Below are 12,077 nucleotides of genomic sequence, written 5' to 3'. Positions count from 1 at the left end.
CGGCTTGTTTCAGGCGACTAGCTGTCATTATTGTTTCTATTAACGTTTTCTTGACTAACCAGAAAGTGAGCAGCTCAGAGTCCGGTTAGCAGCAGGCTAGTAGCTACTGCCAAGTTAACCGGTAAACTCGGTAGTCGGTAACATCAGCTAGCTTCATGGCCTAAACTATACAAACCCACAACCCCACAAAACTGTACAAACCGAAGCAGCCAAAACTGGTTTTATTACATCTTAGTGACCAGATTTATTAAAACACTTCGTGAAACAATCCATCAATTCTGCTCATACAGCCATGATTCCGCTTTATTGACTTCCTGACACAACAAAACGTCACTGCAGCGTGTTGCATTCTGGTAAATGTAGTCAATTTAAGGTTAAGATTGCTATTTCTAATCATTTAACAATAAATATTGATTTACCCAAACAGGTATTCTGTGGTTCCTGATAAATATTGGGAGAAAGATAAAAAGAAAAGACAGTAATTTCGAGTATCGTGAGTACATATGGGAAAGCAATTACATTGCAAAAACTACAACTCCCACAACTCGACGTCATGACGTAGTTACGTTTTGCAACGGTCAGTTGCTAGAGAAAAAAACAGCCGCTTCCGTGTTGTTCTTGTGTTATTCTGGTAAATAACTCTGGTTAGCAGAGTCGAAGCCCGTCTGACAGCCTGACTATCATGATTCTGTGAAGCTGACACACAGTTTCAGCTTTTCTCCGCCCGAAATGTCGCTGCTGCAGAGCTCAAAGAAGAAAGACAAGCGTATTTTGTCTGGTACCTGCCCAGACCCGAAATGTCAGGCGAGGCTCTTCTTCCCCGCTCACGGCTCCGTTAGCATCGAGTGCACCGAGTGTGGTCAGCGCCACGAACAGAAGAACCTGATAAATGTCGAAGAAGTGACGGATCCAGATGTTGTGCTCCACAATCTGCTCAGAAATGCGCTGCTCGGCGTCACCGGGGCCCCAAAGAAAGGGACCGAGCTAGTGAAGGTGATGGGGCTGTCCAACTACCACTGCAAGCTGCTGTCTCCGGTCCTCACCAGGTACGGCATGGACAAACAAACGGGCAAAGCCCGGCTGCTGAGAGACATGAACCAGGGCGAGATGTTTGACTGCTCGCTGCTGGGAGACAGAGCTTTCCTGATCGAGCCGGACCATGTCTCCACCATGGGCTACGGCAAGGACCGGTCCGGGAGTCTCATCTACCTCCACGACACTCTGGAGGAGGTGAAGAAAGCCAATGGCAGCAGAGAATGTCTCATCCCCGTCCATGTGGATGGAGACGGGCACTGCCTGGTCCATGCCGTGTCTAGAGCGCTGGTGGGCAGAGAACTGTTCTGGCACGCCCTGAGAGAGAACCTGAAGCAGAACTTCAAGCAGAACCTGGACCGCTACAAGAGCCTCTTTCAGGATTTTATTGATGCTGCTGAGTGGGAGGACATCATCAACGAGTGCGATCCTCTATTCATCCCGCCTGAAGGTGTCCCGCTCGGGCTTCGCAACATCCACATATTCGGCCTCGCCAACGTCCTGCACCGCCCCATCATCCTGCTGGACTCCCTGAGCGGGATGAGGAGCTCAGGGGATTACTCAGCCACCTTTCTGCCCGGGCTGGTGGCGGAGGAGCAGTGCAGGGGGAAAGACGGGAAGCTCAACAAACCCATCTGCATCGCCTGGAGCAGCTCTGGCAGGAACCACTACATCCCTCTGGTGGGAATCAAGAACACGGTGCTGCCGAAGCTGCCGGCCCGCCTGCTGCCAAAGGCCTGGGGTGTCCCGCAGGAGCTCATCAGGAAGTACATCAAGCTGGAACCGGACGGAAGCTGTGTGATTGGCGGTGACCGCAGCCTGCAGGACAAATATCTGATGAGGCTGGTCAACGCCATGGAAGAGGTGTTCATGGAGAAGCACAGCATCCACCCGTCACTGGTGGCCGACGTGCACCAGTACGTCTACAGACGCACTGGTGTGATCGGCATCCAACCGGAGGAGGTGACTGAGGCAGCTAAGAAGTCGGTGATGGAGAACCGGCTGCACCGCTGCCTGATCTGCGGTGCCCTCTCTGAGCTCCACGTGCCGGCAGAGTGGCTGGTTCCTGGCGGGAAGCTCTACAACTTAGCCAAGTCCACACACGGTCAGCTACGGCCGGACAAGAACTACAGCTTCCCGCTCAACAATGTAGTCTGCTCATATGACCCCCAGAGAGACGTCCTCATCCCAGATTACAAACTGAGCTCCCTCAACACCTGCAACTGGTGTCATGGCACATCAGTACGCCACATCCACGGCAACGGGTCGGTGGTTTACCTGGACGGGGACAGAACCAACACCCGCTCCCAGGGCGGGAAGTGTGGGTGTGGCTTTAAGCATTACTGGGAAGGGAAGGAGTACGACAACCTCCCTGAGGCCTTCCCCATCACACTGGAGTGGGGGGGCCGGGTGGTGCGGGAGACGGTGTACTGGTTCCAGTATGAGACTGAACCAGCTTTGAACAGCAATGTGTATGATGTGGCCATGAAGCTGGTCACTAAACACTTCCCAGGGGAGTTTGGCAGCGAGATCCTGGTGCAGAAAGTCGTCAACACCATCCTACATCACACTGCCAAGAAGAACCCCGACGAGTACAACCCGGTGTCCATCGACGGGGCCCACGCCCAGCGCCTCACCGACAGCACAGAGACTCCGCAGGTGGTGGACCCCCAGCCGCCCACCAAGATCATCCTGACAGGTCAGAAAGCAAAGACGCTCCACAAGGAGGAGCTGACGATGAGCCGGGCGGAGCGCAGCTTGCAGCAGAGCATCAGCGAGCAGGCCTTCGTCACACAGAAACGCCGGACCGACCGGCTGAAGCAGGAGCAGAAAGGCCACGGCCGGACATCTTCCCCCAGCGGGTCTCCTGAAACCTCCTCCTCCTCAGCTCCGGCCACGCCCACCAAATCCTCCTCCCCTTCCTCGTCCAGTAAGGAGAAGAAAATCCGTGTGACCACCAGTGACGGCAGGCAGGCCATGCTGACCCTGCAGGCCCACACCACCTTCTCAGAGCTGCAGAGGAGCATCGCAAACCAGTTCAGCGTGCCGCCGGCGCAGCAGTGCATCCGCTACGGCTTCCCGCCCAAAGAGCTGGTCCCGCCTAAGGATGGCGAGGAGAACGAGCCGGTGGCGCTGCAGCACGGCGACAGGGTGACGGTGGAGATACTGAGGGGCCCCGAGGACAAGAGCCCCGCGGCCTCCATACCTCGCGCCTCCAGCTCACACTCAGTGAAGAGCGAGGACGCCGTGACGTCCGGCAGGATGAGCAGCCGTGAACTCCAAGACAGCATTGACCTTGAGATGTCCTCCCTCTGTCTCCTAGCAACCCTGATGGGTAAGAATACAGAGAAGTGTGACATGTAGGATGCCTCCCCTGAGGCCTCCTCCACCTCCTCCTCATGAGATTACCTACAAACACACACAGTTCAGCTGTGACACAGAGAGAAAAACACATCATCCAGGTGGAAGGTGTCGGGTCACTTTATCAGCTGGACTAAGGTCACAGATTGAGTGATTAGCGTCATCATTGATTATTTTTTTTTAACTGATCAGTTAGATTGAAAATCTCAAAATGATTCAGTTGGGTGATGTCAAACAGAGAAAAGCAGAATATTTTAACATTGTCTACAATATTAATATAATAATAAATAGTATTTTTCTAGAACCACCAAATATTTAATATTTTTATTGACTATCGGTGAGAATAATTCAATCGCGTGATTCGTTCAAGGAACTGTTTCAGAGCCAAACCAGATTCACATCAAATATATCTGTAATTCTACTGACCAGTCAGAAGTGAAAGTCATATCTGACTGTAGTTTCACAAATTCATTTCAAGAGTTTCTCCGACTAAAGTTAGTTTCGTCACTTCTGTTGCATCGACGTCCAGTTAAAGACTCATAACTCATATTTCAGACAGCTCCACTTCAGTTAAATCCATCTTTGATTAAAGTTTAACTTGAGTTCCCACAATATTACTAGTGACAACGTAAAGATCTACAACAGGAGTGAAGAGATCTTGATTTTGAGTTATTACTGTTCATAACTGTTTTTTAAAACTCTTAGTCTTCTTTCCTTATGGTTCGACCCGATGATTCCTAATTTAAATCGTCATCCTGCTTTTATTTTGGCAGCTATTTGTGTCCTGTCTTATTCTTGTATGGTAGTTAAAGAAGTTTGACTTCATTAGTCACGAAGTCACGAAAAAAGGCTTTGAGCAAAGACGGATTAGTTTTACTTTTCTTTGGTGTTGTTTTCACATTCATCTGCTGAAGGAGGAACGTTTCACTCTGCTCACCTTAAAGGGAAGTTCAGAATTTTTCAAGTGTGTCTTAAACCAACAGTCAGGAGCCTAAATGAACATTAAAGCTGTTTTTCTTGCTGTAATCATTCCTCCTGTTCATACTGACCATTAGAAGATCCCTTCATAATGCACTTACAATGGAAGTGATGGAGGACAAAATCCACAGTTTTTGCACAAAAATGTATTTCAAAGTTTATCTGAAGCTAATATGAAGCTTCAGCGTCCAAATGAGTCAAATCAAGTAGATATCTTTCAACATTACAGTCTTTTTAGTGCCAAAGATCCTCTTTTTGTTACTATACTTCCACCTGCAGCTCAACAGGGAAACACTGTCCGAGGAAACGCAAAGACTGTAAATGTGTCAGATATCCACTTGATATGACTAACTCAGACTGCTGAAGCCTCATATAAGCTTCACACAGACTTTTAAATGACTGTGTGGACACACTGTGGATTTTGGCCTCCATCACTTCCACTGAAGGAGATCTTTTACGATATTAGACATAATTATTCAAAGTATTTTTGTATGTTATATGTTTGGCGGGAATCTTTAAGTTTTGCAAAAAAGTGTTGTTTTAAATGAAAACCAGCAGACAGGATCACTTTTTTTCGGCCCGTGTTGAAACATTCTCAACTCAAGCAGAAGTGTCTTCAGCTCGGTTTTTACCGCCTGTACTGAATCTGCATCTGTTTGCCTCTGTGTGGGTGTTTCCACTGACGCTGACTGTGTTCACGTTGCTTCTAAATGTCACCTCTCATTGTTTAATGCAGCTGCATTTGGTCCAGAGTGACCTGCAGCGGGGGGCTTTTTGTGGAGTGAGAGCAGAGTGGCTGTAATGCTGCATGAGAGGAAACTTGTTGCTGCTGCTGCTGCTGCTGCTTCAGTCTGCTCACATACTCTGGTCCAGGTGTACGCCTCAGGTGCATGCCGGTTCCCGATTGGTCGTCGCAACAGGCAGGTGAATAACAAGCCGCAGGCGTCGGCTGAGAAGCAGATTGAGCTCAGAGGTCACAGGCGACGCCCACCACAGCAGGACTGTGTGTGTGTGTGTGTGTGTGTGTGTGTGTTGACTGTGCTGACTCAGGCATCTGGTCCCAGTCCCGTCTCACCTGCCAACAGGGTCAAAGGTCGCGGCTGCGTTCAGATAAACAGATCGGCCGGTCAGCAGGCAGCGTAACAGAGAGCGTCTGTTTCATCTGCACTCTGAGCTCCTGAACGCTCCGCAGGCCTGACGCTGCACTTCCTGTTAGCAAGAGCTCATATTCAATAATCCTCCCGTCCAGTTTTCAAACAAAACATCATCAGTCAGCTTCTGTAAACTGAGAGTTCACACAGCTGAGTGTCAGAAATAATGTTACTAATATCATATCTGCTTTTTTACATAGTCATACCTTGTTTTTTTGTCAAGATTACACACATATTTTATTTTTAAACATATGATATAATATATTAAATGTCTCCATTTGAAAAATCTTTCATAACATGTTAACAAAAGTAATGTATTTTTGCTAAAATGAGTGAAAGTGCACAGTCACAGTGCTTTATAAATCAAAAAAAATGAATCTTTTCAGATTGGTGTGTTATTTTGGGTAAAATTTTGACATCACAGCGATACTGAATAGACAATTTAAAATGATTATCGTAGAGCTGAAGCGATCAGTCATTTTTTTAAGCAAAAATGCCAAATATTTGCAGGTTGCAGCTTCTTAAATGTGAAGATTTGAAGCTTTTCTGTGTGGTGGATGATAATAAACCAAATATCTTTGGATTTTGGACTGTTGATCAGACAAAACAAGACAGCTGAAGACGTCGCCTCGAGCTCTAAGAAGTCAGAACAGGCGTTTCTGACATTTTATAGACAAAATGAGAAAATAATCGTTAGTTGCAGCCCCTCAATAAAATAAGCCGATTGATGTTTTGTTCATGCCAAGAAATCAATTTAAAGTTCTAGTTTTGATTGTGATTGTAATTTTTTTTTATCAAAAGAGGATGTATGAAGAATTAGATGAATTATTATCACTGTAAAAATCGAGGTATTATTTTTACCTTCACTGGTTTTTTTTCTACCTGTTTAGGGTTAGGGTAGAGTTTTATCAATCATCGCTCAGCAGTTTCTTCAGCTGCTTCAGTTTACAGACAGACTCAGAGACTCAACTCAACAACAGGGTTTATCAGTGAAGTCCAGTTGGATTCTGAACCAGAGGGCTGCAGCTAACAATTATTTTTATTATCAGTTAATCTGTTGATTTTTTTTTCTAATTAATCAATTAGTTGTCTAGATCATAAAAAAAACAGAAAATGGTGAAAAATGTCAATCAGGTTTTCCCAAAACCCAAGACGACATCCTCAAATGTCTTGTTTTGTCCAAAGAAGCCAGAAAATATTCACATTTAAGAAGCTGGAATGAGAAAATATGGATTTTTTTGTCTAAAGGATGATTCTTAACCATTAATCAATTATTAAAATGGTTGGCGATTCATTTAAGTTGGCGACTAATCCATTAATCAAGGTCTCTAAGGTTTAAGCTGCAGTCAAATCAAACTGGGGAGTAAAACGTTTCCATAACTGATGAAATAATGGAGCAATCTACAAAAACAAGACCTGGACTGTAAAAAAAACAGGAAATTGTCCTTTTAAGACAGCAGTTATATCAGCTGTGGATTGTTATAACTGCATGAGGAGTTGTACAGATTATATCCAGCCTGCAGACACAAACATTTGAATGTTGTGCTGAGTTTCCGAGTCTCGGATGTGTTTTTTTTTTTAAATCTTTGTTTCTCTCTGCGTCTCTTCCAGGTGAGGACGTTTGGTCGTACGCAAAGAAGCTGCCACACTTATTCCAGCAGGGAGGCGTCTTTTACAACATTGTCAAAAAAGACATGGGTACGTTTGTTTTTTTAGCTCAAGCTGTTCGTTTTCATGCAGATAAGTAACCAGGCGGTGCTGGAAGAATTATTTAGATCTTTAGTACAAGTACACGTCCTGCATTCAAAATGTTACTTAAGTAAAAGTACAAAAGTATCACCAGCAAAATGTACTGAAAGTCAAAGTACTTATCATACAAACCGGCACCATGCAGAGTACATTTATTATACTTGAACTGTTTTTACTGATGCATTTAATGCAATGTGGAGCTCATTTCACACTTTTTTATATTGTTGGGTAGTTTAGTCTGTAACAAAGCATCAGGATGTGTTTGAATCTGAAAAGTGACTAAAGCTTCTTTCTGAAATGTAGTGAAGTAGAAACATAAAGTAGCATAACATGTAAAAACTGATTTTAAAGGACCTCGAAAAATGTACTTATTATGTACAATATTTGAGTAGTTACATTGACCACTGTAAACAGGTTACAGTCAGCTTTTTGCAGTAAATCATGTGAACAAGACGTCCGGTCATGTGCATACAAGAGTTCACAGTAACCAGTTTTTACTACATTACAGTAAACTTGAAGTAACCTCATTTATCCAACTAACCAGGTTTCCTGTGTCCAATAATCAATCAATTAAATCAACCGCAATTCATTTGTAGAGCCCCTCTCATACAGTTAGTACAATTCAGTAAACAGTAAAAGAATTTGAGACTAATGTGCATTAGAAATAAATATTATGAAAATGTAATAAAATAAAATATTTTAAAAATATATATATAATAATAATAATAATAGAGTGAAATAAAAAGCTAGATAAAGACATAAAATTGATAAGAGGGAATAAATTGCAACACAAATATAATGAGTGATTAAAATAAAGTAAATAATGTCTACAAGTCAGTCTTAATCAAAAGACAAATGAGGTTTTAAGTTTAAAGACATCAACACTTTTATAATGTCAGTAATATTTTAATAATGTCTTAATAGTGAATGAATTGTGTTCTTGGCATTTAGTTTCAAAAACTGTCATGAAAACAGTGATGATGAAACCAAACTTTCTAAAGCACTAAAGTGGTTGATTGTCTAAAAACATGTGGAGATGAACTGGAGACATCTGCTGGGCAAACTGTGGTACTGCATGTATGGAAGGTTCAAAGGACCAGTTCACAGTTTTTCAAGTGTGTGTTAAACCAGCAGTCAGGTGTCCATATGAACAGTAAAAGAGGTTTTCCTCGCTGTAATCATTCCTCCTGGATATTAAAAGATCCTTCAAATGTGTTTTCAATGGAAGTGATGGAGGCCAAAATCCACAGTGTGTCCACACAGTCATTTAAAAGTCTATGTGAAGCTTCAGCAGTGTGAGTTAGTCATATCAAGTGGATATCTGACACATTTACAGTCTTTTTAGCATCAAATTCCCTCTTTGTGTTTCCTCGGACAGTGTTTCCCTGTTGAGCTGCAGGTGGAAGTATAGTAACAAAAAGAGGAACTTTGGCACTAAAAAGACTGTAACGTTGAAAGATATCTACTTGATTTGACTCATTTGGACGCTGAAGCTTCATATTAGCTTCAGATAAACTTTGAAATACATTTTTACACAGAAGGAGGACTGTGGATTTTGTCCTTCATCACTTCCATTGTAAGGTCATTATGAAGGGATCTTCTAATGGTCAGTATGAACAGGAGGAATGATTTCAGCGAGAAAAACAGGTTTCAATGTTCATTTGGGCTCCTGACTGTTGTTTTAAGATTCACTCAAAATATCAGTGAAGTCACTGCCGACATGCTTGATATTTTAAGGTTATATGATCAAATCAAACACTTGTAAGGCTTTACTTTATTTATTGTGGCAGATTGACACAAACACATCCCATATTCAAAACCAGCAACACGTTCTGCTGATTAGTGATTCTTTTACTGTGAAAGATTGATACAGAGTCGAGTAGTCTGTTTCAAGCAAAACATCATAGACTGAAAGTTGGCAGGTTCTAAGTTTTGTTCACTTCTTTTTTTGATCAGATATTTCCTGATTTAAATCACTTTTCTTCATTTCTTACTGTATCTTTGGTAACTCAAATTCTCAAAACTCAACATTTAACAACTAAGTTTTGTGGAAAAGTATTTATACTCACGGTAAAAAGTAAGGTTTCATAATGGCATCAATATAAAAACAATCAAAGCATAACCAGCCCTGTTTACTATATTTAGGTTACACTGAACCTCGTTATATTCAGGTAACTTCAGGTAAGGGAGAGATAACTTTTGATTTGGTGTCCTGAACAGTCTTCACTCATCGTCTCTTTCAGGGCTGATGGACGGGAAACACTGCACTCTGCCTCACCTGACGGGGAAGACGTTTGTCTACAACGCAGCAGAGGAGCGGCTGGAGCTCTGCGTGGACACTGCCGGTCACTTCCCCGTCGGCCCCGAGGTGGAGGAGCTGGTGAAGGAGGCGCTGGTCCAGCTGCGCTCGGAGGCGGCCACCAGGGGCAGCAGAGAGGGGAGTCCGTCCCACGGCGTGCTGCGGCTGGGCAGTGGCGGCGTGGTGCGCAAGAAGGAGCAGCTGCAGAGCGTCACTGCCTTCCAGGGTAAAGGCCACTCTCTGGGCAGCAGCGGGGGCTCCTCCCCTCCAGAACACCGACCTATCACACGCCAGCACAGCAGCGGCGTGGACCTGAGCGCCAGCGTGTCCCGAGGCCCCCCGGACCTGTCGGACATCCCCGAGGATGCCACCAGGGAGCTGGTCCGCATGGCGCCGGGCTTCGTCACCATGAAGGACGGCCGCGGCGTGGACCCCAGCCTGATGGAGCAGCAGCGGAGGAAGCTGCAGGAGATGGTGTCCTCCATCCAGGCCTCCATGGAGCGCCACCTGAGAGAGCAGCAGAGCACGGCTGCCGCAGGGGGAGGGGCCAGCCAGGAGCGGACAGGCGGGACTAAGACGGGAGCCGGCCAGCCAACATCTGCCACCAACCACGAACCCCCGGCTGCAGCAGGTGCGGCGGAGGTGGCGGCAGCCAGCAAACCAGAGGGGAAGACGGAGGAACCGGAGGAGATGGAGAGCCAGGACGCCGAGCAGAGCAACGCCACCGAACCCATGGATCACTCCTGATCACTCTGCCGAGATCCCCGCCCCGCCTCCACCCCGCCCGGCCGGCATCTGTGGGTCGTAACGCCTCAGGTCGGATCCTAAAGCTTTGGTCTTCATCGTGTTTCGTTGTCTTTACTGCATGACTTAAGAGCGGGCCGACCGTCCTCACCTCTCTACAGACTCTGCGAGGGAAAAGTCGTGGATACATGGAGACACGATCCGTGCGATACATCATTGATACTTTCACACCGATATCACACTTGTGTTGCAATACCGAGGCTGCTGCTGTGTGTGTTTGAACTCTATGCACTTTGGTACACACTCTCATCTCAGCTGTCAAACTGAAAACTTCAGAATGCAGTAAAAAAAAAAAAAAATAAATACAGCGTATGATTGATTCCCGCTTTTTGAAAGAAGTTCTTTTGCCTTTTTCGTTAGGATAAGTTTCCCTCTTCAGTTGATGATGTATCGTAAACGACTGTCTTGCAGTATATCGCAGAGTCGCCCGTGTGGTGGTAGGATTGTATCTTTTATCCCTGAGATTCCCACCTGCAGACGTCTAATCTTCTCGCTATAAACACGCTTCGAGATCCGAGGATTTAAAAAAAACAAAAAACAAAAAAACAAACTCGGATTCATGTGTGAGACGCATTCCTGTAGATAGAAGAATCCTGTGAGTCTTAACCTGCCGTCAGGAGGAGGAGGAGGAGGAGGAGGAGGAGGAGGGGGGGAGAGCTGCTGCTGCTGGTGTGCCGGCGGCGTAACGTCCCGCGAACATGCTTCCGTCAAAAGTGCACGCTCTGAGAAGTGAAGTGCACCGGCCTCTCTGTACGCATCAACGCCTTCATCACCCGAATCCGCTTTCCCCCCCCCCCCCCCCCCCCCCACCCCCACGTCGTCCCGACTCCCGTGTTGTCCGAAGACTTCCGGATCTGTGTTTGCTCGACTTGTCCCGCTTCCTTCTCGACCGTCATAAAAGGGTCACCACTTAAAATTCACATTTATTATTCCAGTTTCTCAGCACACACAACGGTCACTGATGTGAAGCACCTGGTTCAGCCGCGGCTCCGGACCCGCCTGCGCCACCTGGAGGTAAGGAGAGTAACAGCTGCTGCGAGGTCGACGTTTAAAAAAGTGTTTTTGGAGTGAAACACTCAGCGAGCCAATAAATCAGCTCTGTCATAAATTCTACTTTTATGAAACTTCTACATTTTCAGTTTGTATGTTCATGTATGTTAACGGGACGGACACACAACCCCCCCCCCCCCCCCCCCCCCCGCTACCACCTCAATAATAAACATCAAGTAGAATTATCACCTTTCTGACAATGTCAACAAAATCTGAAAATGTAGAAACTTCATAAAAGTAGAATTTATTGCAGAGCTGTTGTGTTGGATCGCACTAGATCACAGCTAATAAAGTGCTCAGTGAGAGTATATTTTACATTTGAAACCTGTTTAAATATCAGATTTGTTTACCGCTGAATACAGTCATCATTAATATCAATATGTCTGCTGATTAGTAACAATAACTGTCAGCACAGAAATGCCAAAGACTAAGAAACCTTAAAGAACAGTGACGAGTTTGTTTTTCAAATGTAAAATGTCTCCTTGATAACCACGTTTAAATGTTCTTATTAAAACTATAAATAAAAAATAAAAAAAGACCAACAACATTTTGATTTTGGCCTCACAAATCCAATATTGATCTGGCTCCAAATGGATCGATGTAGGTGTTTAGTTTTTGTTTCTGAGTGTTTGAACTGTTGCTTGTTGATCCAA

The 12,077-nt window shown here is 45.2% G+C and overlaps 1 protein-coding gene across 1 annotated transcript; it reads left to right on the top strand.

Annotated features, from left to right (window-relative positions):
* Window positions 1–301: 301 nt before the first annotated feature.
* Window positions 302–11,574, top strand: vcpip1 (valosin containing protein (p97)/p47 complex interacting protein 1). Its single transcript, XM_044369146.1, has 3 exons — window positions 302–3,367; window positions 7,134–7,220; window positions 9,515–11,574. Exons 1-3 carry the CDS (start codon window positions 730–732, stop codon window positions 10,315–10,317), a joined length of 3,528 nt encoding a protein of 1,175 aa, XP_044225081.1. The 5' UTR covers window positions 302–729; the 3' UTR covers window positions 10,318–11,574.
* Window positions 11,575–12,077: the final 503 nt, after the last annotated feature.

Source organism: Thunnus albacares, chromosome 12, assembly GCF_914725855.1.
Source record: "Thunnus albacares chromosome 12, fThuAlb1.1, whole genome shotgun sequence".
Classification (NCBI taxonomy): domain Eukaryota; kingdom Metazoa; phylum Chordata; class Actinopteri; order Scombriformes; family Scombridae; genus Thunnus; species Thunnus albacares.
The sequence above is the reverse complement of the archived record's forward strand: the minus strand, read 5'-3'. Positions and strand labels throughout refer to the sequence as shown.

Excerpts from the sequence above, each read along its gene's own strand:
- vcpip1 (XM_044369146.1), top strand. The coding sequence starts at position 730 with ATGTCGCTGCTGCAGAGCTCAAAGAAGAAAGACAAGCGTATTTTGTCT. Across the intron at positions 3,368-7,133 it reads TCTCCTAGCAACCCTGATGG|GTGAGGACGTTTGGTCGTAC; the intron begins GTAAGAATACAG and ends CGTCTCTTCCAG. Across the intron at positions 7,221-9,514 it reads CATTGTCAAAAAAGACATGG|GGCTGATGGACGGGAAACAC; the intron begins GTACGTTTGTTT and ends CGTCTCTTTCAG.